This window comes from Phoenix dactylifera, unplaced genomic scaffold (genome assembly GCF_009389715.1).
Source record: "Phoenix dactylifera cultivar Barhee BC4 unplaced genomic scaffold, palm_55x_up_171113_PBpolish2nd_filt_p 000493F, whole genome shotgun sequence".
NCBI classification, from domain to species: Eukaryota; Viridiplantae; Streptophyta; class Magnoliopsida; order Arecales; family Arecaceae; genus Phoenix; species Phoenix dactylifera.
In genome coordinates, this window is record NW_024067913.1 from 158,337 (window position 1) to 186,056 (window position 27,720).

The 27,720-nt window shown below is 40.8% G+C and overlaps 1 protein-coding gene across 1 annotated transcript; it reads left to right on the top strand.

The window, feature by feature from the left end:
* Positions 1 to 11,207: 11,207 nt before the first annotated feature.
* Positions 11,208 to 13,185, top strand: LOC103695685 (NAC domain-containing protein 43). Its single transcript, XM_008777067.4, has 3 exons — positions 11,208 to 11,667; positions 11,773 to 12,053; positions 12,133 to 13,185. Exons 1-3 carry the CDS (start codon positions 11,496 to 11,498, stop codon positions 12,757 to 12,759), a joined length of 1,080 nt encoding a protein of 359 aa, XP_008775289.1. The 5' UTR covers positions 11,208 to 11,495; the 3' UTR covers positions 12,760 to 13,185.
* The last annotated feature ends 14,535 nt before the right edge of the window (positions 13,186 to 27,720 follow it).

A 27,720-nucleotide genomic window follows, 5' to 3' on the forward strand; every position in this document is an offset into this window, starting at 1 on the left:
GGACAGTTGGCGAGCCAGGGGTACAAGACTATTTTCACAGCTGATCAGTGGAAGATATCCAGGGGTTCGTTGATGGTGGCTAGTGGCAAGAAGGTTGGGACACTTTATATCGCCAACGGCACGGAGAACTCTATTGGAGTTGCTGCAGCAGATGTGGACGGCAAGTTATGGCATTGCAGACTTGGGCACATGAGTTATCAGGGACTGGAGGTGATGCACCAGTTGGAAAAGCTGCAGGGTCTCAGGAGTGTTGAGATGGACTTCTGTGAGGATTGTATTCTCGGAAAGCAAAAGCGTGTTTCATTCACCAAAGAAGGTAAACCTCGGAAGCAAGAAAAGCTAGATCTCGTGCACACGGACGTGTGGGGGCCTGCACCGGTTTCTTCCATTGGTGGATCTCAGTACTATGTTACTTTTATTGATGATGCTACCAGGAAGTTTTAGGTGTTCTTCTTGAAGCACAAGTCAGAGGTATTTGGGGTCTTCAAGAGATGGCAGGCAATGGTAGAACTCGAGACAGGAAGGAGGTTAAAATGCCTGAGATCAGACAACGGTGGTGAGTATTGTAGCAGGGAGTTTGAGGACTACTGTGCAGAGGCTGGGATCGTCAGGCAGAGGACAATTCCAGGGACACCACAATAAAATGGAGTTGCTGAAAGGATGAACAGAACAATTAATGAGCGTGCCAGGAGTATGAGGATACATGCTGGATTGCCACAGCAGTTTTGGGCGGAAGCAGTTAACACTGCTGCCTACTTGATCAACAGAGGACCATCAAAGAAACTTGAATTTGGAATTCCTGAGGAAGCATGGACAGCGAAGAAGATTGATTTGGCGCACTTACGAGTATTCGGTTGTACCAGTTATGTCCATGTTGATTCCAGTCAAAGAAGCAAACTAGACGCCAAATCAAAGAAGTGCATTTTCGTTGGATACGGAGGTCAACAGTTTGGGTATCAGTTTTGGGATCCCGAACACAGGAAGATCATTCGTAGTAATGATGTGGTATTTAATGAGAAAATGCAGCAGAGCACTGAATCAGAAACAAAACCTGTTGAGCCGTGTTTTGTGGATCCTGAAGAGGAGTCTACAAATTCTGGTCAGAAAACTCAGTCAGAGCAAGAACCTGAAGTATTGGCACCCTTTCCACAACTAAGAAGGTCCACTCGTAGTACTCATGGAAAGCCTCCTCAAAGATATGATGGGACTCTTAGTTATTTGCTGCTCACAGATAATGGCGAACCTGAATGCTTCACGGAGGCATTGGAGGTTGATACTAGGAAGGAGTGGGAGTTGGCCATGGATGATGAGATGGAGTCATTGGAGCAGAATCAAACGTGGGATTTGGTGGATCTGCCCAAGGGGAAGAAAGCACTGTCAAACAAATGGGTTTACAGGCTGAAGGAAGAGCAGAATGGGAAGAAACGGTACAAGGCCAGGCTGGTTGTAAAAGGATTTCAGCAGAGAGCAGGTATCAACTTCACGGAGATCTTTTCTCCTATAGTCAAGATGAGTTCTATTCGGGCGGTGCTGAGCATGGTGGCAGTAGAGAATCTTCACTTAGAGCAGCTTGATGTGAAGACAGCTTTTCTTCACGGAGATCTCGATGAGGAGATATATATGCAGCAGCCGGAGGAATACGTTGCAGCTGGCACGGGTGACTTGGTTTGCAAATTGAAGAAAAGCCTCTATGGTTTGAAACAGGCGCCCAGGCAATGGTATCTCAAGTTCGATAGTTACATGCTTGAGATAGGATACAGGAGATGTCAGGAGGATCACTGTTGCTACTTCCGGGACTTCGGTACATCTTACATTATCTTGCTATTATATGTTGATGACATGTTAGTTGCAGGAGCTAGCATGCATGAGATTGCAAAATTGAAGCTGAAGCTGTCAAGAAAATTTGCAATGAAGGATCTAGGAGCAGCGAAACAGATCCTTGGGATGCGGATCAGCAGAGATTCTGCATCTCAGGCAGAGTACATCAGCCGAGTACTCAAGAGATTCTGCATGGAGGGTGCCAAACCTGTTGGCACACCACTAGGTGCCCACTTAAAGCTTTCAAAAGGACAAAGTCCGAAGACGCGGGTGGAGGAGCTCAATATGTCAAAAATCCCGTATGCATCGGCGGTGGGGAGCTTGATGTACGCTATGGTCTGTACGAGACCTGACATTGCTCAAGCAGTGGGAGTTGTGAGTCGCTTTATGAGCTGCCCAGGCTTGGAGCATTGGCGTGCGGTCAAATGGATACTGAGGTATCTGAGAGGCACGGAGCACATGTCATTGTGCTATGGAGGTTCTGAGATCCGGTTACAGGGCTTTGTGGACTCAAACATGGCAGGGGACTTGGACGGCAGGAGGAGCACGACAGGATACTTGTTCACCTTGGGCAGTAGAGCCGTCAGTTGGATTTCCAGGTTGCAACCAGTTGTTGCATTGTCGACTACGGAGGCGGAGTATGTGGCAGCCACAGAGGCGTGCAAGAAACTAATATGGCTTCAGGGCTTGATGAAGGAGCTTGGGAAGGAGCAGAAGGATTGCATGTTATATTCAGATAGTCAAAGTGCAATTCATCTGGCAAAGAATTCAGCTTTCCATTCAAGGACGAAGCATATTGACATACGATACCACTTCGTGAGGTCATTGCTCGAGCAGGGACTCGTCAAGTTGGAGAAGATTCATACAAGTCAGAATCCTGCAGATATGTTGACGAAGGTCGTCACGATGGAGAAGCTGAGGAGTTGTTCAGCTTCTGCTGGTCTTCATGCTTGAAGACGTTGAGGAGGCATCGTACCTATCTCACTAGGATGATTCAGTTTCAGTAGGAGCACAGAGGAGAGCCAAGTAACAAGAGGATATACCCAAGGTCTCCAAGTGGGAGATTGTTGGGGTATGTGGAGACCATTGGTGATGAAGAGAATTGAAGGAGAATCAATTCTGCATAATTCTGTCTGGCGGACTGTCGGAGTCGACTCGACTCGGTCGACTCGGGAACAGTCGAGTCGACTCGGGAACAGTCGAGTCGACCCGGGAGGAGAAAGACCAGAAGACCGAGAAAACCATGTTTCTGTCTGGACTGTCAGAGTCGACTCGAGCTACAGTCGAGTCGACTCGAAGCATCGTCGAGTCGACTCGAGCTACAGTCGAGTCGACCCTAGATCGTGCCAGTTTTGTCCAGACGTGCCAGAGTCGACTCGAACCACAGCCGAGTCGACTCGGGCTCGCAGAAAATCGTACAGACAATTTTTTTTTGGTGTTTTTTGGTAGCGTTTCGACGGCTATGATCATCTGAAGGTCTTGAGACTATATATAGGACTCATGAGAGCCCTAGGAGTAGAGATATTCAAGGATATTTTGAGAGAGACTCTTGTTTTGTGCGGCTAGGGTTCTAGAGAAGAAGAGAATTGGGATCCTACTTCTTGTGCAAGGGGAATTCTGTGTGAATCTCTTGTAGAGCGATCGCGTGTGATCGTTCGGGTGTGTGCTATCTCTGTAATCTGTTCATCCAAATTGAAATTTGGAGCGGTAGAGGACGTAGGCTACTTGTAGCCGAACCTTATTACATCTTTGTGTTTGCTTTGCTATTTTCTTCCTATTTCTTCTTCCTTTGGTTTGATAATCCGCTGCGGTGCTCAAGTGTTTTACCCTATTGAAACCACGGGGTAATCTTTTGCCCTTCGTAGCGGAAGCGAAGCGGTGATCCTTGAGTCCGGTGTCGAGGGAGCGAGAGAGTGCTTATCCGTTTGCTTCTCTCTTTGCTTGTCCGACGTTGGTGGTTGTACCGGTGTGAGTGGGTTCCGGTGCAGGGCGTCGCCAACAGTTACCTTGGCCTCCCATGATCTTGGCAAACATTGAAGAATTTTTCTGAAAAGGTCACTGTTAGTATAATTTTTGCCAAGGCTTTTTAGGCCATTGACAATATCAGTAAATCTAGTAAACATGCAAGTAATAGTTTCATTAGAATCCATCTTAAATAGTTCATATTTATGAACTAGTATGTTTATTTTAGATTCTTTTACTTGATTCGTGCCCTCGTGGGTCACTTCAAGTCTATCCCATATCTCTTTTGCAGAATTGCAAGTAGAGACTCTATTGAATTCATTACGGTCTAAGGCACAATAAAGCACATTCATTGCTTTGGCATTTAGTTGTGCCTTCCTAATATCATTGTCATCCCAATCTTTTTCAAGTTTGGGTATAGTAACACCCTCTACAAAAATTGATGGGATGTAAGGTCCATTAACTATGGTGCTCCAAATCTCATAGTCTTGAGCTTGGATAAATATCCTCATCCTAGCCTTCCAATAGGAGTAGTCGGTTCCATTAAAGAATGGAGGTCTATGGGTGGATTGCCCCTCAATATGAGAAGATCCAAATGGGGTTGTCATTTTGATCTTTTACTCTTTTGGTAGAAGAGTTCCGGCTCTGATACCATTTGTTGCCCAAGAAGACAACCCAAGAGGGGGGGTGAATTGGGTTTTAAGTAATAATTGCAAATTAAAACTTAATGAATAACTAATTAAACTTTATTGCAAGTGGATTAATTAGTTTACTATATGCAGTGGATGAAGGGAATGGGAGAGACAATTAAACAATCACAAACATAAGAGATTTTATAGTGGTTCGGAGCTAACCCTTGCTCCTACGTCCACTCCCCAAGCTTCACTTGGGAGTTCACTATAATCCCTCGGATTACAGCCGGTTGTTTTACAAGCTCACAACCCAACTTGTTGTTTTACGAGATCACAACGAACTCGGTCGGTTTTCACAGGCTCACCGACTAGAACCACCCGATTATTTTTTCGGAATCACAATCGAACCCTTGCACCGTTGGTTTTAACCTCGGCTCACCAACAAACCTCAACAACCTTGATTCAATCCCCTGATTGAGTCAAGTAACAAGAAAACAGTTTGTAAAGAGTACAGGAAAAGCTTCTTAACAAGCAAATATGAACAATATAAATAATGTAGAGTTAGAAGCCCTTAAACAGATTTTGGAAGAGGAAGAAAGGGCTTCTCGAACTCTGAGTCTCCTCTTTGAATGCACTGATGATCTGATGTCAGAGGAGAGCCTTGAATGCGAGGAAGACGTTTGGAGGATGGACTTCAATGCACTTCATCCTTCTTTCTCTTGTCTTAACTCTTGAGAGGCTTTGATAGGTGGAAAATCCCTTTTGCTTTGAATGGAGTCTCTCTTTCTTACTCTATTACTGTTCACTCTGGCTATTTAAGCAATCTCCATCGAAAACTAGCTGTTAGACACACTTTTAGAGCCGTTCTGCACAATCTGCAACTCCTGATAAAGTGTCCGTTGGGATCGGAGTCGACTCGCTCGATCTGGAGTCGACTCGGCTGTTGCTAGAGTCAACTCATGCTTTACTGGAGACGACTCGCTCACTGTTCAAAATTTGAAATAAAGTGCTGTCCCGTTCTGGAGTCGACTCGGCCAAACCTGGAGTCGACTCGCCAAAGTCCGGAGATGACTCTCCCTTCTGGAGACGACTCATTTTTCAGCAATCCAAAGATCTTTCTTTCGGGTTTACTTCCTCGAGTCGACTCGGATTCTCTTGGAGTCGACTCGGCTCTCAGAGCCAGAAAAACTGGTCTTCTGTCTTTGGAGTTGAACTGCCTCGGAGTCGACTCGCACTTTGCTGGAGTCGACTCGGCTCTCAGAGCCTGAAAAACTGGTCTTCTGTCTTTGGAGTTGAACTGCCTCGGAGTCGACTCGCACTTTGCTGGAGTCGACTCGGCTCTCAGACACCGAAGTTGGCTCTCTGACTTTTAGTCTTGCATTCCTCTGAGAGTCGACTCTTGCTTCTTTAGGAGTCGACTCGCTAACCGTCGGAGTCGACTCGAGTTCTTCTCGAGTCGACTCGAGTTCTTCTCGAGTCGACTCGGCTCTTAGAGTCCAAAACAACTTCTCTGTCTTTCTGTCTGTTACTCCTTGGAGTTGACTCGCAGTTTACTGGAGTCGACTCGGCAAGCATCGGAGTCGACTCGAATTCTTCAAGAGTCGACTCGGTGATAGGGTCTGAGATTCATCTTTCTGTCCTGCTGTCTGTTCTCAGTCAGAGTTGACTCGTAATGTGCCGGAGTCGACTCGAGCCTGTGCCAGAATGTCTGAAACACTTGGAGTCGACTCGAAAGCTTCCGGAGTCGACTCGAGTTCCAGACTTTGGTTCAAACTGAGTTCCATACTTAGCCAAAATGTATTGAACCAAAGCTAGAGACAATTAAACATACATTCACATATATTTGGCTGAAACACTAGATTGAATTCATTAGTATAACATAAGATATACTCAAATGCTTTGAGCTCATCAAAATCAAATAGGGTTATAATCAATCACTCCACAATTTGCATTCACTACAGTTTATGCAAAAGGGGAATATGGTGAGAGACTTTACTAGTCATCAGCATTTGTAATGAGGTATGTGAGCCATGCAAGTTGGGGAAACAACACAGGCAGTCTTTCCATTTTGCAAGTTCTTGGAGAGTAAAGAAAAAGCTTGAACTGGTGCATATGAATGTCTGTGGACCAATGAGGACTCCATCACTTAGTGTGAATAAGTACTTTATTCTGTTTATTGATGACTTTACAAGGATGACATGGGTTTATATTATGAAAAGAAGATTTGAAGTATTTTTTGTTTGCAAGAAATTGAAAGGTTTTGTTGAAATCCAAAGTGGATGCAGGATAAAAACCATAAGATCTGACAGAGATAAGGAGTACAACTCTTGTGAATTTGACAAATTCTATGAAGAAGAAGGTGTGGAATATCAATTGACTGAAAGCTACACTCCACAGCAAAATGGTGTTTCAGAATGGAAGAATAGAGCTGCTATGGAGATGGCCAGATGTATGTTGATACAGAAGAACTTGCCAAAGCATTTCTGGGCAGAAGTTGTCTACATAGCATTTTATTTGTTGAACAGGTTGCCTACAAGAGCAGTCAAAGAAGTGACTCTAATTGAAGCATGGAGCAGTCATAAGACTATTGTCAAGCATCTGAAGGTATTTGGATCCATTTGCTATGTTCATATTCCTGCTGAAAGAAGATATAAGTTGGAAGATAAGGCTAAAAAAGGAATTTTCCTTGGCTATAGCTCACAAACAAAAGGCTATAGAGCTTTCAACCTCAACATGCAGAAGATATTGATTAGCAGAGATGTAGAGATTGACGAAAATGCTCACTGGAACTGAAAAAATTCAAAAATTGAAAGAAAGCTTACTGCACATTATCCTTCTAAAGTTTTAGAAAAATCTGAGATGGAAGAGATTCAAGAGCCATTTCAAGAGGAACAAGACGCTGCCTCTAGTAGCTCATCAAAAATATCTATCGTCAGAGGAACCAGATCTCCTGGGGATATATATGAAAGGTGTAGCAGTTGAACCTACTGATTTTGTAGAAGCCTCTAAGTATGATGAATGAAACGTTGCGATGCAGGAGGAGATATGCATAATCAAAAGAAATGAAACTTGAGAGCTTGTTCAAAGGCCTCAACAGAAGAAGTCATTAGAGTGAAATGGGTCTACCGAACTAAGTTGAATCCTAACAACTCAGTTCACAAATACAAAGCGCGATTAGTGGTTAAAGGCTATGCTCAACAGCTTGGAGTTGATTTCAATGATATTTTTGCTCTTGTTGCAAGGTATGACACCATTAGATTATTGATTTCCCTTGCACCACAGAAGGCATGGAAATTTTTCAGATGGACGTCAAGTTAGCCTTTCTTAATGGTTATGTTGAAAAAGAGATATTTGTGGAGCAGCCAGAAGAATTTGTTGTCAAAGGCAAAGAATATTGTGTTTACAAATTAAAGAAAGCTTCGTATGGGCTCAAGCAAGCCCTAAGAGTCTGGTACAGTAGGATTGATGAGTACTTCAACACGCAAGGTTTTAGGAGTAGCCAAAATGAAGCAACTCTTTATGTGAAGGGCAATAGCAGCTCAGGTCTTGTGATTGTCTCTTTATATGATGATGATTTTCTGGTTACAGGAGACAATTTATAGAAGATCAAAAGGTTTAAATAGGAGATGCAGAAACAATTTGAAATGACTGATTTGGGAATCATGAATTATTTTTTGGGCATGGAGATTCAGCAGAAAAATGAGGGGATCTTCATCTCACAGGAGAAGTATGCAAAACATGTTTTGAAGAATTTTTGAATGAATGAATGCATGCCTGCGTCTACACCTCTTGTGCAAAATGTGAAGCTTTTGAAAGATGATGGTGAAAAATTGGTTGATGGAAGAGTGTACAGAAAGAAGAGTAGACAGAAGCTTAGTTGGGAGTCTTATATATCTTACTGCAACTAGGCCAGAATTAACCTTTGCAAAGAGTCTACTATCAAGATTCATGCAAGCACCAATTGAAGCTCATTGGGGTGCAGCAAAAAGAGTCTTGAGGTATCTGAAAGGAACAACTAATTTTGGGATATGGTTTAAGCCAAGTTTAGAAAAGAAATTAGTTGCTTTTACAGACAGAGACTGGGCAAATTCAATTGATGACATGAAGGGCACTTCAGGATATGCTTTTATACTTGGATCGAGTGTGTTTTCATGAAATTCAAAGAAGCAAAAAATAGTGGCCCAGTCCACTGCTGAAGCAGAATACTTAGTAGCAGCAGCAGCAGTAAATCAAGCTATTTGGCTATGGAAAATATTCATTGATTTGGGAGTTCAGCAGAAGGAAGCTACTAAAGTCTTCTATGACAACAAATCTGCAGTTGCTATAGCCAAGAATCTAGTTAGTCATGGGAGAATGAAACATATCAACATCAAATTTCATGAGGTGAGAGAAGCTGAGAAAGAAAAAAAAGTTTGTCTAACAGTTTAGAAGAACAACTAGCAGATATTTTTATAAAAGCTTTACCAAAAGCAGGGTTTGAGTATTTGAGGTTTCAGTTGAGTGTTACCAGCAAAAGTATCAAGGAGGAGTGTTGAAGTGTGATCCTTTTGCGGAAATTCAGAAGATGTGAAATTAAATTATCATTGATGTATCTTGGGGAGAGCAACTATTGGAAGTTCTACTGATTCATATACCCAGCATTATTTGTTTTTTAATATTTTAGAAATCAAGATACATTGAATGTAAAAGGCCTAAAGGGCATGTTTATGTATTTAAACTCATATGTTAAATGAACAAAATGCTTGCTGTTCTGACATCTCTCCTTCCGAATATTTTATCTTTTAAAAATCATCCTCCCAAAACCAACATCTCATATATAAAAAGCATTATGGAAAACTTTGTGTCACATCAAGTCTTCTCCCAATTTTTAAATCCTGTAAATACTTTTGATGAATGGGCTTTCGAGCAATCTTATTTTGATATTGAGATTCCAGTTGAAGAGTCAGTTTAATAGATAAGAAACTTTTATATCAAATTTTGTCTTCACCTTTGTGTCTGGAGTATCTTGCTAGATAGTCTACATATGAATTTTTATAAAGGTGACAAATCCACTATCGTCCTTATCATGTAAAATAAGCCTATTTATCCATATAAGTTCTCAAGCCTAGGCTTATTAAATTTGTTAAGTAATCAACACGTAACTATATAATATGTATTAGAGAAGGAATGTTGATGGCAGATCATTCTCTTAGGAATTTTTGTAGGGCCATCTTGACTTGAGCTTTGTCATTAAATAGTGATTCTATAAAACGACATTAATAAAAGTTTTCATAGTAGGTGAAATTGTTGAAACTGCTATGTTGTTGTATGGACAGAGATTGTACATATACATAGATATCTCTAGATATTTTCTAGTGGAAGTACTTGGTAAAAAATATTTAGGTGGGGTAGATGTGGAGTTGGATGATGTGTTTTGGAGGACAAGTAGGTCAAAGCTCAGCCGAGCTGGAAGACTCCTAGAAAAATCTTCATTAATGAAGTCCAGCTACACTAGAGATAGTCTCGATCCCCTTAGTTTCTTTATATATTTGCCGTGGGATATGGGTCTTCGATTGTAAAGTTAAATAACGACCAAGTACATGCAGAAACTTTAAGCCATGCTACAAGGTGATCAAATAACTTCTATTATCGTTGTATTTAATATCTAACAAAATGGTTGCTACAGGATACAACGCACAAACAAAAGAGCCAAATATATTGCACCTGTGGATGTAGTGTAGCAATAGATCTTACATATAGGACAGCCTAATCAAGAGTCCAACTTAGTACAAGTGCTCATCACACACCAGTTAAAATGTGCCACACAGGCATAAATTCATTTGATGTTGATGCTACGAACCGGCGGGGGGTTCCCTGTCCTTGCTCCAAGGACAAATAGCCCTTCTTATCGGCAAAATCCCTCGCCATTGTGCTAGAGACATGAGATTATCCATCATTCCTCAAAGAGGGAGAGTTTAAAGGTTTTATAGGAGGGCTATCATGCTCCCTGGCACATTAGCATGATATATACTCCATGATAGTCTTTAAAAAGACTCAGGATCATCCGCGGTGCATGATTTGCACAACAGAGTGCTGTACAATCCTAGATGGGCACCATATCATCCAATCATGAAGATGGCTGCGAAATTAGGTTCAGTACGGTATATAAAAGACTTCATGTATGGCCATTTGTTTGATAGCTATCCATCTCCATACTCGAATGACAACAGGTGGAACTGTAGAGCATCTCTATGGTGCAAATCATGTAGCATAAAGTATCCCAAATTCTTTTAGAAATACCTTCGGAATGTAGATATATGATGAGGCTGATGACCTGATTGACTCTATAATTTATTAACTTGTAAACCATTCCCAAACTTAGGGTATTATTTTCCTTTAGGAATTCAAAATTAAAGTGATATTACGACTAATGGTGAGTGGACCTAACCAACTCTTAATGAATAATGTAAGACAAAAAAGCATGAGTACAGGAGCACAAACAAGACTTATAAGAACAGGAAGCCTATCCGTTATTCCTCCGATTTGCCCCCACCCGCATTTTGTCGACGATTTTCCACGATGTGGTAGGGCCCGTGAATGCGCAATGCTTCCGAACACCATCTTCGATCTCCTCTCTCTGTGCGCATTTGTTGTTGCGGTGGTTACACAAAGAAAAACAGAGTGATGGGGGCTAAAGTGAGGTTCTTTCTACTGTTCGAGGTTGTTCGGAGGGTGCTTTTCCTGGAGATTTTTAAGGTCAGATGTCATGGTGTCTGGTGTAACTTTTCCTTCCCAATGCTAGCTCTCCATCTCATTTCCCCAACTTCCCCACTCTCTTAGGACCACAGACCCCTTCTCTCTTCTAGTCTTGGTAGGTGGCTCCTCTCCATTCAATTCCATCAAAACTAACCCCACTAAGAAGTACACCAAGAACAAATAGAATGGCAACAGCTTTCTCCAATTCTCAAATTTTCTACATGCCATCTAACAACAATATAAATATCCTGCCTGGCCGACACCTTTCTTCCCATCAAGGTGCTCTTCTTCCTTCTCTACTTCAGGTTACTTATGCGTTCCCACTTGTAACAGTAGAAGATCAGGACTATGGGCATCTCAGTGAACGGTCAGTCCTGCGTGCCGCCGGGCTTTCGTTTCCATCCGACTGAGGAGGAGCTCTTGAACTATTATTTGAAGAAGAAGGTGGCTTGCGAGAAGATCGACTTGGATGTCATACGTGACATCGATCTCACTAAGCTTGAACCATGGGACATACAAGGTACGTACCATCACAAAACATTTCCATTATTCACTCCTCTAATGATTCCAACTCATGCGCACATAGCCTCACTGTGATTCCTCTATATGCCATTGAACTCCACAGACAAGTGCAGAATAGGATCAGCCCCACAAAACGAGTGGTACCTCTTCAGTCACAATGACAAGAAGTATCCGACCGGCACCCGGACTAACCGAGCAACGGCAGCTGGGTTCTGGAAAGCCACCGGTCGTGACAAGGTCATCCACACCAGCTTTAAACGGATCGGCAAGAGGAAAACACTGGTCTTTTACAAAGGCAGAGCCCCCCATGGCTTGAAATCCGATTGGATCATGCATGAATATAGACTTGATGACCACCTTGGCACCAATAATTATTCTTCCAACGTGAGTCGCCTTTCATTTCTGGCTCCTTTTATCACTCCCTTAAACATTAATGAACGTGGTCATGTTCCTTGTGATTTAGGCCTCTAGCCCTGCTGGTGAAGCAGCAACAGCGCAGGAGGAAGGATGGGTTGTTTGCCGTGTATTCAAGAAGAAGAATTATCAGACTTTGTTAACTCATCCTCACAGCAGCTCATCTTTCATTAGCGACGCCAGGACCCAGATGTCGCGTTCTTGCAACGATGAGCCCTTGGACCAAATCCTCCAGTATTTTGGAAGATCTTGCAAGCAAGAAAGCGATGCGATCGTAAGCATCGACAACATGAACAACGAGGATTATCTTAGGCCAATTGAAACTGCCTTAAGTAACGTGAAAGTTCCCACTCTAGAAAGTCCAAGCCTTCAATCACTCCCCAGTTTTGCACCAGAAGTTGATCCTGTTGAAAATAACGAAGCGATCATGGACATCGAACTAGTCTGCAACTCCATGCCGACCCTCAGTGACTGGCCATCGATGAATGACGAGAATGGCTCCCACATTGGATCAGGTTACTTGGAGGCACGGAAGCAGACGCCCTACAGCAATGAACCCAGCTTTGGGTTTCTGCCTTCCAATGGATTCTTCAGCAACTCGCATGACTGTCGCTATGGAGATGGTGATCCATGGATCTTCATGCAATCGGTGTCATCCGGTGCGGACCACATGTAACATAACGACCCAACAACTCCCTAGAAATCTCTAAAAGGTGAATGGAATATATTGTTCTTATCATTAAAGCCACTACTGTAGGATATGAAACTAGAGCCACCCAATATTTAAGTATATGGACTGTAAGTAAGAGAGGAGGGTTTGGGAACGATATGGCATTATGGAAACCATTATCTCTTGATCCAGTGTTGCCAATCTCACTGATATATGTTGGAAAAGCAAAAAAAAAAAAAATGTAGAAGCTGAGTTATTGGATGCTTTTGAGAGAGAATCATATCATCCCAACTTTTTGGTTAAACGTTGTTGTCGTTTTCTTTGTTTGTTGTAATAGAAAAAGATAAGCGTGGCAAGCAAGGCCCGTGGATGTGGGTTCTAGCTTGAGAATTGGAAAAGCAAGCAAAATCGGCATGAGATCACACTTGCTTCTTGAATAATTGCATGGGAAGAAAAGTTGAACCCACTGAAGCTTCTTAGTATGGCTACCGAAAAGACTACTTACAACTGCGCGGTTTGGACACGTTTTTGGAACAATGACAACAACAACAGCAAATGCTTTAAGTACTGGATAATAGCTTTAAGGTATCAATAAACATAAATATAGACGGCCACACTACAAGAAAGGTGACATTAAACTAATTAGTTAGCATCTGTTGCAGCTATTTTTTAAATGCAAAAAAGAAAAAGAAGAAAGGTGACATCATTATTTTTAAAAATAAGAAGACGTCACTAGCTCGTTGGTGAAATTTCACGACTTTTCAGCCTCACTCATAGGTGAAATTTCCAAAGGGCCGGGTTTTCAGTTCTCCAAAAGTAAAACACATATTTATTTTGTGTATGGTTCCTTTTATGAGATTCTTTTACTTGCATGCCCCTTCTCAGCGATAAAAGAAGCAACCAAACATGCATGAAAATAGGATATAAATCGTTGTGATTTTCTGATGCGTGGATGACGCAGAAATTACAAGACATGGTGAACGCAGAACCTCAAACCAACATCTACAAAGAATCTGTCAGCAGCCATATTAGTTTCATGCCATCACCTGTAAATATAATGCTCATCTTCAAATAAATAATAACTCTTTTTTTGTATTATTTTGATCAAAATCTGCGGTTCGATTTGAGAAGGAGATTTTTTCGCACTACTTTTTCTTTTTTGTATAAAACCCTAAGCAATCTAATTTTCTTCGATTAAGGGTTTCCATGCAATTGTAATAAAATAGAATGCCTTATATGAATGTGATTAAGGTTTTTGGAGGGCCATCGAGTAATAAAAGACAAACTCTATTCCATTTCTTTGGTATTGAGTACTCTTTTTTTTTAAAAAAAAAAGGAGTACTTAATACCAACATCTAGGTAGGCCTAGAGCACCGTATGAAGCATCTAGGTAGGCCTCATTTATTACCCACAGTTAATGCAAACATGGATGGAGTTGCCATGTTCCTTAGAAACCATAAATTTACAAGGATTAATGATATCCACTGATTCATGCCCAACAGTTGCTTTGATCCAGACCTCCAATTTTCGGCCAATGGTTATCTTTGTTTAATTGATTTTTTTAATATATACTAATATCCACTGGCCAACAGTTGATCAAAGCCACTGTGGAACATAAATCGGCAAATCTATTAACATTAGAAAGAATATAAACTTAGTGGAAAGAAAATAATGTCATTTAACAATACTCTACGATTTCATTGATAAAACTCATATTTCGTATTACTATCGCCACGGTAGTAATTGGACTAGAACAATAATCATATCAGTGCTTTATAAAGAGCAGAGTTCCAATAATGATTGAAAACAAACAATATTTGATTGCATAATCAGATAAAAATTAATGATAAAAATGATAAAACATGAAACAAGAGAAATTAGAACAAAATTTCTAAACAATCCGTTTATAAAATCAAAAGAAAATTAAAAAAAATCAGAATTTAAAGATCGAAGCAAGAGAAGAAGATCCCAAACCTAATCTTGTCCTTATCCTTGCCCTTGCCAGCTCCAAAATTCAAATGTCGTGTGAGTGTAGAATAAAAAGTTTAGGAGGAGGAGGAGGAGAATGGGAGGAGAAAGATGGCCAAGGAGAGGAGGCCAACAAAGAGGGGGAGGAGGAGAAGGAGATGCAACGAAGGAGAGCGATTCATGTTAGAAGTATGCCCTATAAGTCAATTTGGCTGACGCATTATTTTATTCTGAGACATAAATTTGTACTTAACCTAATAATGAATTTATTAAGATGGGCATTCTTTTCATTCGTGTTCTTATGTGTTCATAATCGTCCAAGGAATTAATAAGATGATGATGCATATTCTCAAAAGTTGAGAATTTGAGACATGTGTCATTGGTGATTAATTCCTGAATTGCTCCTGATCGATAAATCCATCACAAAGGATAGTGATCGATCTGCTGAGATTAGTGCACAGATCACTTAGTCAGATCAATGAGTCTTGAGTCCACAGTATGGGGACACTGGAGTGATTGTGCAAGTTCTTGTTAGAGAACAAGGGTATTGAGCGTGACCAAAGCAAGTAGTCATTTGGATGTTTATCCACTCGTCAGTGACTTACTTGATGCTGCAGTTGTATGACTGATCCTTTGACCTACGATGCCTCGACTGTTCACAGTGAGGTTGCTGTAGTTTGACGAGCACATAAAATGGGCCCTATCCATTTGGGTCCTTGTGGTGCAAATTGGCTGCAGTAGGTTCACTGTAGGAGTAGGGGTGCATCTAGATGGAATCTATCGACCTTGATAGATTAGGAGAGATCCTATGTGATTTATGAGATTGAGTTCGTAAATCCTTGGCCAAGGTAGTTTTTTTGGAAAAGAGTTTTCAATCTCGAACTAGAGTTGAATAAATTTTACATATGACAGATGATGGGGTTTGACGAGTTATCCATGACCTTCATCCCATCGAGATCCATGATAGAGGGATTGAATCATACACTGACTGCACTTAGAGGTTCATCTATTCCATTCTGCTGGGTTGGCACTACATGCTGCTAGGTGTCACTAGTGGATTGTGAGACTCAGAGGCATTCATTTAATAATCAATGAATCCGAATGAAAAGAGTTAGAATTATTCCAACCCACTGACAGAAGTTTGAATGATATTGTGATAAGGATCACAATATATCTCACTACCAGATAGAATAGAACCTATGAGGTCACACACAATAGAGGATCTGATTAATCTAATGGTTGGATTGTGATTTAGAATCACAATAGTTTATAATTGTCAATTTGATTTATAATTAGTTTAACCCACTAAGAGTTAGTGAGTTGAAGAAGGTATTAATTGCAATTGGATTGCAATTTGATTGAATCAACTGGACTTAATTAATTGGGCTCGATATTATATAATAAGGTTCAAGAGTCCTACTCCTTCTAGAGTTCTAATTAGATTAGGACTTCAAATTATTAGAGTCTTACTTGGAGTAGGATTCCTAAAAGTCCTGATTAGATTAGGACTAAAATTATATGAGTCCTAATTGGATTAGAATTCCTAAATTCCTAATTAATTTTGGTCCAATAGATAAAGATGACTCCTAATTAGATTAGTGTGGAGTGATTGATTATAACCCTATTTGATTTTGATGAGCTCAAAGCATTTGAGTATATCTTATGTTTACTAATGAATTCAATTTAGTATTTCAGTGAAATTTTCTTAAATTTATGGTTAAGTGTCTCTAGATTTGGTTCAAGACATTTTGGATAAGTTAAGAAGTCAATATGAACCAAAGTCTGAGACTCGAGTCGACTTCGGAATATTACGAGTCGACTCCAAGCATATCAGAAGCACTGGCACAGGCTCGAGTCGACTCCGGAACATTACGAGTCGACTCCGACTGAGAACAGACAGACGAACAGAAAGACCCAACTCAAAACCTGTCAGCGAGTCGACTCCTGAAGAGTGCGAGTCGACTCCAGAATAGTATGAGTCGACTCCAGGGAGTTACAGACAGAAAGACAGAGAAGTTATTTTGGACCTTGAGAGCCGGGCCGACTCCTGAGGAACGCGAGTCGACTCCGATGGTTGGCAGGTCGACTCCAAAGAAAGCGAGAGTCGACTCCCAGTGTAATACAAGGCAAAAGTCAGAAAGCAACTTTCGGACACTGAGAGCCGAGTCGACTCCCGCAAAGCCCGAGTCGACTCCGAGACAGCGCGACCCCAAAAAAGACAGAAGACAGTATTATCGTCTCTGAGAGGCGAGTCGACTCCAAGATAGTTCGAGTCGACTCCAAGGCAGCGCTACCCCAAAAAGATAGAAGACTGTTTTTCGGATACTGAGAGCCGAGTCGACTCCGAAACAGTCCGAGTCGACTCCAGGACGGCACGAGTTAAAAGACAGAAGATCGGGAGTTCGGACTCTGAGTGCCGAGTCGACTCCCAGAATTTTCGAGTCGACTCGAGTGAGCAAAGTTGAAGAATACATCTATGGATTCCTTGGAATGAGTCGACTCCAAAAGTGCCAGGTCAGCTCCAGACTTTGGAGAGTCGACTCCGGGTTAAGTCGAGTCGACTCCCAGTCGAGAAGAGCACTTTAATTCAAATCCGGAACAGTTGCCGAGCCGACTCCAGAAAAGCATGAGTCGACTCCTGCTGCAGCCGAGTCGACTCCAGATCGCGCGAGTCGACTCCGATCCCAACGGAAACATTGTCAGGATGTGCAGAATGTGCAGAACGGCTAGAAGATTGTGTCTAACGGCTAGTTTCCGTGGGGAATGGCTTAAATAGCCACAGAGAACTGTAGCAAAGAGAAGAAGCGACATTCCTTTCAAAGAAAACACAAAAACTTCATCTGCCAAAGGGATCTGAACCGAAAAGAAGGAAGAGGGCCATTAACTCCATTCAACCAACTCTTTCCAGCATTAAAGAAGTCTCCTTCAGTCTTCAAGTCTTCAAGACATTCAAGAGGAGACCTAGAGTTCGAGAAGCCCTCCTCTACATCGTCATAAACTTGTTTGAGGGCTCTTAACTTCTCTATTATTTAAATTGCTGAATATCTACTTTCTTAGAAGCTGTATTTTTTCTCTTTGTTCTTTCTATCCATTTGGTCCTTACTTGATTCAATCAGGGGATTGAATCAAGGGTGTAAAGGTTTGTTGGTGAGCCTAGGTTGAAACCAACGTGTAAAGGTTTGATTGTGATCCCGGGAAAACAATCGAGTGGTTCTAGTCGGTGAACCTGAGAAAACCGACCGAGTTCATTGTGATCTCGTAAAACAACAAGTTAGGTTGTGAGCTTGTAAAACAATCGGCTATAATCCGAAGGGTTATAGTGAATTCCCAAGTGAGGCTTGGGGAGTGGACGTAGGAGCAAGGGTTAGCTCCGAACCACTATAAAATCATTGTGTTTGTGATTGCCTTTGTGTCTCTTACCCTCATTTCATTCACTGCACATAGCGTCTAATTAATCTACTCGCAAAAAGTATTAATTAGTATTTCACAAACCATTTAATTGTAATAATTATTTTAAAACCCAATTCACCCCCCCTCTTGGGTTGTCTATCTGGGCAACAAGTGGTATCAGAGCTGGAACTCTTTTACCCAAAGAGTAAAAGATCAAAATGACAACCCCATTTGGATCTTCTCATATTGAGGGCCAGTCCACCCAAAGACCTCCATTCTTTAATGGATCCGACTACTCATATTGGAAGGCTAGGATGAGAATATTTATCCAAGCCCAAGACTATGAGATGTGGACCATCATACTAAATGGACCATACATCCCATCCATTTATCTAGAGGGTGTCACTGTACCCAAACTTGAAAAGGATTGGGATAACAGTGATATTAGGAAGGCACAACTAAATGCCAAAGCAATAAATGTGCTTTATTGTGCTTTAGATAGAAATGAACTTAATAGAGTCTCTACTTGCAATTCTACAAAAGAGATTTGGGATAGACTTGAAGTGACCCACGAGGGACAAATCAAGTAAAAGAATCCAAAATAAATATATTAGTTCATAAGTATGAATTATTTAAAATGGATTCTAATGAAACAATCACTTGCATGTTCACTAGATTTACTGACATTGTCAATGGCCTAAAAAGTCTTGGCAAAAATTATACTAACGGTGAGCTTGTCAGGAAGATTCTTCGTTGTCTACCAAGGTCATGGAAAGCCAAGGTAACGGCAATCCAAGAAGCCAAGGACTTAAACAAGCTGCCACTCGAGGAGCTACTTGGATCCCTCATGACGCATGAGCTAACAATGAAACAACACAATGAAGAAGAGTCCTCTCACAAGAAAAAGGTGATAGCACTAAAATCTGTTTCCACTAACAAAAATTTATCTTGCAGCAGTAGCAGTGAAGAGGAAGACAATGAGGGAGGTGATGATGAGGCTTTCCTTGTAAGAAAATTCCGTAGATTCATCAACCGGAAGAAGTCCTCTCATCAAAGGAGAGGCCTCTCAAGTTTCTATCACAAGGATAAAGGTAAGAAAAGGGAAAATGAGGGGATCGGATGTTATGAGTGTAAGAAGCCGGGGCACTTCAGAGCTGAGTGTCCTTTGCTGAAGAAGGGGAGCAAGTACAAGAAAAAGAAAGTCCTCGTCTCCACCCTATCGGACTCCGACACATCATCATCATCATCGGATGAGGAACAAGAAGAAAAGGCCAACCTATGTTTTATGGCTAACGACAATGAGGTAACATCCGGAACACATTTAGACTTTACTTTCGATGAATTATATGATGCCTTCAATGAATTAATGGACGAGTATAAGACAATAAACCTTAAAAACAAAGAATTGAAACTAACTAACCAAACTCACCTCCGTAAGTATGATACATTAGTTAAGGATAAAGATGTTATTATTAAAGAAAATTCAGAACTTAAGATAAGCAACCAAATCTTAATTCAAAAGACTAATACCTTAATTAAAGATAACGAAAGGCTTACCAAAGAAATGTTAGAACTTAAAAACAATAAACAAATCTTAAAAGAGAGTCTCACAAAAGATCTAAATGGACTAAAAATAGAAAAACAAAAATTGACACAAGAACTTGAAAAGTACAAGCCTTTTGTAGAAAAATTTATATATAGCTCAGAAAAATTAGAAATGATACTTAATAGTCAACGAGCTGTGTTCAATAGAGCTGGTTTAGGGTATAAACCTAAAAATAAGCAAAAACTCCTTAGTAATTTCTTTGTTAAAGCAGGAAAAAGTAAATCTAAGAAAATAACATGTTTTTGCTGTGGAACATTAGGACATAAAGCAAATGTGTGTGATTATAGAAAAGAAAAAACTAAGAGAAAAATTAAAAGAGTTTGGATTCCAAAAGGAACCAACATTACTAACCATGAAGGACCCAAGAAAACTTGGGTACCTAAAATTGTATGATTTGCTTGTGTAGGAGTGTCTTGCAGTCAAGGTCGACAAAAATTGTTGGTACTTGGATAGTGGCTGCTCAAGACACATGACGGGTGACAAAGACCAATTCTTCACCCTTGAGCCTAAGAAGGGAGGTGCTGTGACTTTTGGAGACAATAACCAAGGTCACATCATTGGTATAGGTAAAGTACAAATCATCCCTTCAACCTTTATTGATAATGTTCGATATGTTGATGGTCTTAAGCATAATCTACTTAGCATTAGTCAATTGTGTGATAGAGGTTTTGATGTTTTGTTCAAACCATCCTTATGCATCATAACCAACTCAAATGACAATAGTTTAGTTTTTAAAGGAATAAGACGTGGGAATGTGTATGTAGTAGACCTTGAGGATCTTGCCAAACATAATCCATGTTTAGTTGTTAATGAAACTAAGGATAATGATGCTAGTTGGTTATGGCACCGTAAGTTAGGTCATGCAAGTATGGACACAATATCAAAACTAGTTAAAAGAGATTCCGTGATAGGTTTGCCAAACTAAAGTTTGAAAAGAATAAAATATGTGAAGCTTGTCAATATGGCAAACAATCAAGGAACCCCTTTAAATCCATAAATTGTGTCTCTACCTCTAGACCTCTAGAACTACTACACATGGATCTATTCGGACCAACTAGAACCACAAGTTTAGGAGGAAATAAATATGGTCTAGTTATTGTAGATGACTTTTCTAGATATACTTGGGTCATGTTCTTAGCTCATAAAGATCAAGCATTTTCAGTTTTAAAAAAATTTCATAAGGAAGTAACAAATGCTAGAGATACTTCAGTCATAGCTATTAGAAGTGACCATGGAACCAAATTTGAAAATCATTTATTTGATGAGTTTTGTAGTAAAAAGGGAATAACTCATAATTTTTCTGCACCTAGGACACCACAACAAAATGGAGTTGTAGAAAGGAAAAATAGAACCCTAGAGGAAATGGCTAGAACCATGCTATGTGAAAGTAACCTCCCTAAGTACTTTTGGGGAGAAGCCATTAATACCTCATGTCATATATTAAATAGAGTTTTATTGAGACCCATTATAAAGAAAACACCTTATGAACTTTGGAAAAATAGAAAACCAAAAGTAAACTATTTTCATGTCTTTGGATGTAGGTGTTTTGTTCATAATAATGGGAAAGACAATCTAGGTAAATTTGACTCTAAATCTGATGAAGGTATATTTTTGGGGTATTCTACAACTAGTAAAGCCTATAGAGTTTTTAATAAAAGAACCCTAGTTATAGAAGAATCTATACATGTTGTTTTTGATGATTCTAGTGATATCTCTTCGAGCAAGAGAGTTGATCTTGATAATGATGCTGAAATTATCGAAGAAAAGATTGATGAGATGACATTACAAGATGATGAACAAAAATTAATTGGAAATGCATCATCAAGCCAAGAGGCTGTTGTGGATCATGGGCTAACTAAGGCTTGGAGGTATGCTCATGGGCATCCTAAGAAATTAATTTTAGATGATCCATCTCAACCTGTTAGGACTAGAGCATCTCTTAGGAACTTAAATAACCATCTAGCTTTTGTCTCACATTTTGAACCCAAACACATAGAAGAAGCTGAAAAAGATGTAAATTGGATAAATGCAATGCAAGAAGAACTAAACCAATTTACTAGAAATAAGGTATGGAACCTAGTTGAACGACCCTCTGAATATTCAATCATAGGTACCAAATGGATATATAAAAATAAACTTGATGAAAATAGAATTGTAATTAGGAATAAGGCTAGACTAGTAGCAAAGGGCTATAATCAAGAAGAAGGTATAGATTTTGATGAAACCTTTGCTCCTGTAGCTAGACTTGAGGCAATTAGATTATTACTAGCATTCGCATGCTCTAAGGATTTCAAATTATTTCAAATGGATGTAAAAAGTGCATTTTTGAATGGGTATATTAATGAGGAGGTGTATGTAGAACAACCTCCTGGTTTTGAAAATCATCAATACCCTAATCATGTGTACAAATTGAACAAAGCACTTTATGGTTTGAAACAAGCACCTAGAGCATGGTATGAAAGACTTAGCAAATTTCTACTAGATCATGAGTTCTCTAGGGGAAACGTAGATACAACACTGTTTTTAAAGAGGAAAAACAAAGAAATGTTAGTAGTGCAGATTTATGTTGATGATATTATTTTCGGTGCTACTAACAATCGCCTCTGCGAAGAATTTGCTGACTTGATGCAGAGTGAGTTTGAAATGAGCATGATGGGAGAGCTGAACTATTTCCTCGGGCTTCAAATCAAATAATCTGAAGAAGGAATCTTCATCAATCAAGCTAAATACATCAAGGAGATGCTTAAGAAATTTGATATGGAGGGAAACAAGTCAATCAGCACACCCATGAGCTCATCATGCAAACTAGACCAAAATGAATCAGGTAAATCTGTAGATCAAAAGATGTATAGAGGTATGATAGGATCCTTATTATATCTCACTGCAAGTAGACCTGATATCATGTTTAGTGTATGCATGTGTGCTAGATATCAGTCTAATCCTAAGGAATCTCATCTAATTGCAGTCAAGAGAATCTTTAAATATCTAATAGGAACAAAAAATATAGGTTTATGGTATTCTAAAGAATCTAGCCTGAACTTAATAGGATACACAGATTCAGACTTTGCTGGTTGTCAACTTGATAGAAAAAGCACCAGCGGGTCATGTCAATTCTTAGGAGAAAATTTAATCTCATGGTTTAGCAAGAAACAAAACTCGGTTGCATTATCTACTGCTGAAGCTGAATATGTTGCTGCCGGGAGTTGTTGTGCTCAAATCATGTGGATTAAACAACAACTTGAAGACTATGGCATTAAACAAGATAAAATTTTCATTAATTATGATAATACAAGTGCCATTAATCTAACTAAAAATCCAATTCAGCACTCAAGAACTAAACATATTGAGATAAGACATCACTTCATAAGAGATCATGTACTGAATGGTGATGTGACACTTCAATTTGTTTGCACTGATGATCAATTAGCTGATATCTTCACAAAACCCTTGAGTGAAGAGAGATTTAGTGTGCTTAGGAGAGGATTAGGAGTGATTGATCCATCCTAGTGATGTTCTCTTCTGGTTCATTGATTTTGATGATTAGGTTGTGTTAAATATAGAGTCTCTCATCTATGATTATCAAATCAGATCATAAACTTAGTGATTATCCCTTATTTGGCACGAAAATAGCATGATTTTTAGGTGTGTGCCAGAGTTCGAGTCGACTCGGATACGTTTCAGAGTCGGCTCATGAGGTGGAGTCGACTCGCACACAGATAGGAGTCGACTCGAGGTCGATGGAAGTATAAGGGGAGTCGACTCGCGCATATTTTGGAGTCGACTCGAGGTCGAGTCGACTCGCGACTTACTGGAGTCGACTCGCGGTCGGGATCCGAGGTTTTAACCCTAATCCAAGCGTTTAATCAACACTTCTATTCACTGCCTCCACTGTTCACAAAACCCTAGAGCCGTCTCCGACATCGTCTCCGACCTCCGTTAGGATTTTTTCGTCGAGGTTCTTTCGTCCATTAGGGTTTTACCCCATCCCTAGGTCAAACATGCCCCGTAAGATGGTTGTCCCAAGCTGGAAGAGGCCCCAACCCGCGAGCGGCGCCGAGCGACGGTCCAAGGCTCGGAACGATCCCGTGAGGCCACAACCTCCGGTTCGTTCCCCGCCGAGGCCGGTTTCCTCGCGCCCGTGCGCCGGGAAAGCGGTCTCCACCAGGAGATATGTCAACTTCGACTATCTCTCCCGGGAAGGCTTCACAATAGGGGATAGATTGAGGGCCCAAGGACTCGAGTTCTTTTGCTCCCTAGATCTCCCCACATTGTTGGGAACCCGCCCATGCCGCTGATATTTCAAAAAATTCAGATGGCAGCGGAATCGGCATAAGCGGGATCGACGTTCATCGCATGAATGTTGTTTCATGAATCGTTCGTAGTTAGATAAGAATTAAAACTTTTTAAACCTTTAGGAAGATCAGATCTTCACCTTGTGCGGGTAGATGATCACCGCAAACTGAAGTTCGTGGTCTAGGATGAAGGTTTGCTTGAAGCCGTTCAAGTGTCCGGCCTCTACGGGTATCCACACGAAGCAGTGATCCGATCAAAGCTCTCTTGTCTTCCCGGGGTGCTAGCTCCCTTGCAAAGACTTCTTTTGATGGCTGATTTTCTCTCTTTCAATCAACCCTTGATTGTGCTTGAGAGGAGGAAGAAGAAGGATGAAGAAGAGGAAGAAGAAGAATCCCCACGCAGCCTTCTTTCTTTTCCCTGCGTTGGAAGGAAGAAGGGAGGAAGAGGATGCCGCCAACACCTTTGGCTTTTATCTTCCTTGCTTGCGGCTGAACCAAGAGGAGAGGAGAGGGAGGCGTACGGCAAGGAGGAAGAGGACTTCTTCTATGCCCTAGGTGCCGCCCACAAGTCCCTTTTTATAGACATGTGGAGCTCCTAACATTTAGGAGTTCTTGATGTCTTTCCTAAGAGGGGGCGCCGTCTCTTCTCCCTTCTCCATGTGGAAAGGGGAGGGGCTTATCCCCTTCCTCATGGTAAACCCTAATCCATATTAGGTAGGGATTGGAATGCCCTAATGTGGTCAAGCCCTAATCCAATTAGGCTTAGCCCAAGGGTGAACCAATTTGGATCCAATCTAGGTAAGTCCTAATCCAATTAGAACTTAAATCAATTTTGACTCAATTGAACTCTTCAATCCTAATCCAATTAGGAGTCTTATTGATTCATTAGATTAATAATTAATTGTGACTTAAAAAACCCTAATCCAAATTAGGACATATATAATTTTAGTCCTAATCCAATTAGGACTCTATTTGAATCCGAAGTCCTAATCCGATTAGGACTCTAGGAATCCTACTCCAAGTAGGAATCCAATTTTGATTCAAAACTCCTAATCTCATTAGGATTGCAGGAATTTTATTCCAAGTAGGAATCCCAGTCCTACTCCAACTAGGATTCCCAGTCCTAATCTAATTAGGACTCTAGGAATCCTACTCCAAGTAGGACTCTTGTTTCAAGTCCAATTAATTAATTTTCTTTGTTCCTTCTTCAACTGAATATCAATCGAATTGATTACTTGTGATTCATAATCACTTTTCAACCATCGGATCGGTCAATACTTCTAGTGTGTGTGACCCCATAGGTTCTACTCTGACTGGTAGTGAGATATATTGTGATCTCTATCACTATATCATTGAAAACTCCTTTCAATGGGTTGGAACGATTCCAACTCAACTCATTAGGGTTTATCGATCATCGAGATAATCCCTGTGAGTCCCACCATCCACCAGTGACACCTAGCAGCATGTAGTGGCTACCCAGTAGAATAGAAAGATGAACCTCTAGGTGCAGTTACCATGTGATACAGTCCTACTATCGTGGATCCCTACAGGACGGAGGTCATGGACAACTCGTCAAACCCCATCGTCTGTCATATGTCAAAATTTATTCGACTCGAGTTCGGTAGTGGAAAACTCTTTCTTCACTTTATATTACTGCCCTGGCCAAGGTCTTAGAACTCAGTCTAACAAATCACATAGGATCACTCCTCTTCTATCAAGGTCGATAGATTCCTTGTAGGTGCATACCCTACTCCTACAGTGAACCTACTGCAGCCAATCTACACTGCATGGACCCATATGGCTAGAGACCATGTATGTGTACAGTCAAACTACAATAACCTCACTGTGAGTAGCCGAAGCACCGCAGGTCAAAGGACCAGTCACACTACTGCAACATCAAGCAAGTCACTGACGAGTGGATAGACATCCAAGTGACTTCTTGTCTTGGTCACGCTCAGTACCCTTGTTCTCTAACAAGCACCTGCACTATCACTTCAGTGTCCCTACACTATGGACTCAAGTCTCGTCCATGAGTAAAGAAAGTGATCTGTGCACTGATCGGATCGATCACCGTCCTCGTGATGATCCATTGATCAGGAGCATTTAGAAATTAATCACCAATGATACATGGCTCAAATTCTCAACTCTTGAGAATATGTATCATCATCTTATTAATTTTTTGGACGATTCATAGACACATAAATAATATGAATGAAAAGATGCCTTTTATTTATTCAATAATAAATAGTCAAGTATAACATTATGTCCCTAGTATTAACAATGTGTCAGCCAGATTGGCTTCTAGGGCATACATCTAATAATCTCCCACTTGCACTAAAGCCAATCAGTCATATATCTAAGCCCCATCTTCTCAAGGTGGGCTTTAGTCTTTTGCTGACTTAGCTGCTTAGTGAACGGATCTGCCACGTTATCCGCGGAGTCTACTCTCTACACCTCTACATATTTATTCTCAACATAGTCGCGTATGAGATGGAAGCGCCGTTCTATGTGCTTGGACTTCTGATGAGACCTTGGCTCCTTAGCAAGGGCTATGGCGCCATTATTATTGCAGTAGAGTGTTATGGCATCTGATGTCATCACGTCCAACTCTGCAATGAATTTTTGAACCAGAAGCCTTCCTTAGCAGCTTCAGAGGCGGCGATGTATTCAGCTTCCATAGTAGAATCAGCAATGATCGGTTGTTTAGAACTCTTCCAATTCACCGTACCACCATTGCACAAGAACACATATCCAGATGTTGACTTCCTATCATCGACATCAGTCATGAAGTCTGAATCTGTGTATCCTTCTACCTTTAACTCTGATGATCCTCCAAAAACCAAGAATAAATCTTTAGTTCTTCTCAAGTACTTAAGAATATTCTTCACAGCTGTCCAGTGTTCTTCACCTGGATTCGACTGATATCTGCTTGTGACACTCACAGCAAGAGCTATATCAGGTCGTGTACATAGCATGGCATACATGAGGCTTCCTATTGCCGATGCATAGGGAATCTTGCTCATGCGTTGAATCTCTTCAGATGTGTTGGCGCACATCTTCTTGGAGAGATGAATTCCATGCCTAAGGGGTAAGAGACCCCTCTTGGAGTTTTCCATGCTGAACCTCTTCAGCACCTCCTCTATGTACATCTTCTGTGAAAGGCCAAGCATCCTTTTAGATCTATCTCTATAGACCTTTATTCCCAAAATATAGGATGCTTCCCCAAGGTCTTTCATGGAGAATTCTTTTGACAACCAGACCTTGACCGAGGTTAGCATGGGAATATCATTCCCTATCAGTAGGATGTCGTCCACGTACAGTACGAGAAATACGACAGCGCTCCCACTAACCTTTTTGTAAACACACGGTTCCTCTTCGTTTTTGATGAAATCAAACGTTTTGATTGCGTCATCGAAACGAGTGTTCCAACCCCGAGACGCTTGCTTTAGTCCATAGATGGACCTTTGCAGCTTGCAGACCTTGTGATCTCCATCACTGGAAGTGAAACCCAAAGGCTGTTCCATATAGATATCTTCATCAAGATATCCATTCAGGAAAGCAGTTTTCACATCCATCTGCCAGATTTCATAATCATGAAATGCTGCAATGACAAGCAATGTTCGGATGGATTTTAGCATGGCTACAGGTGAAAAGGTCTCCTGATAGTCAATGCCTTCGCGTTGACTATACCCTTTCGCCACAAGCCTTGCC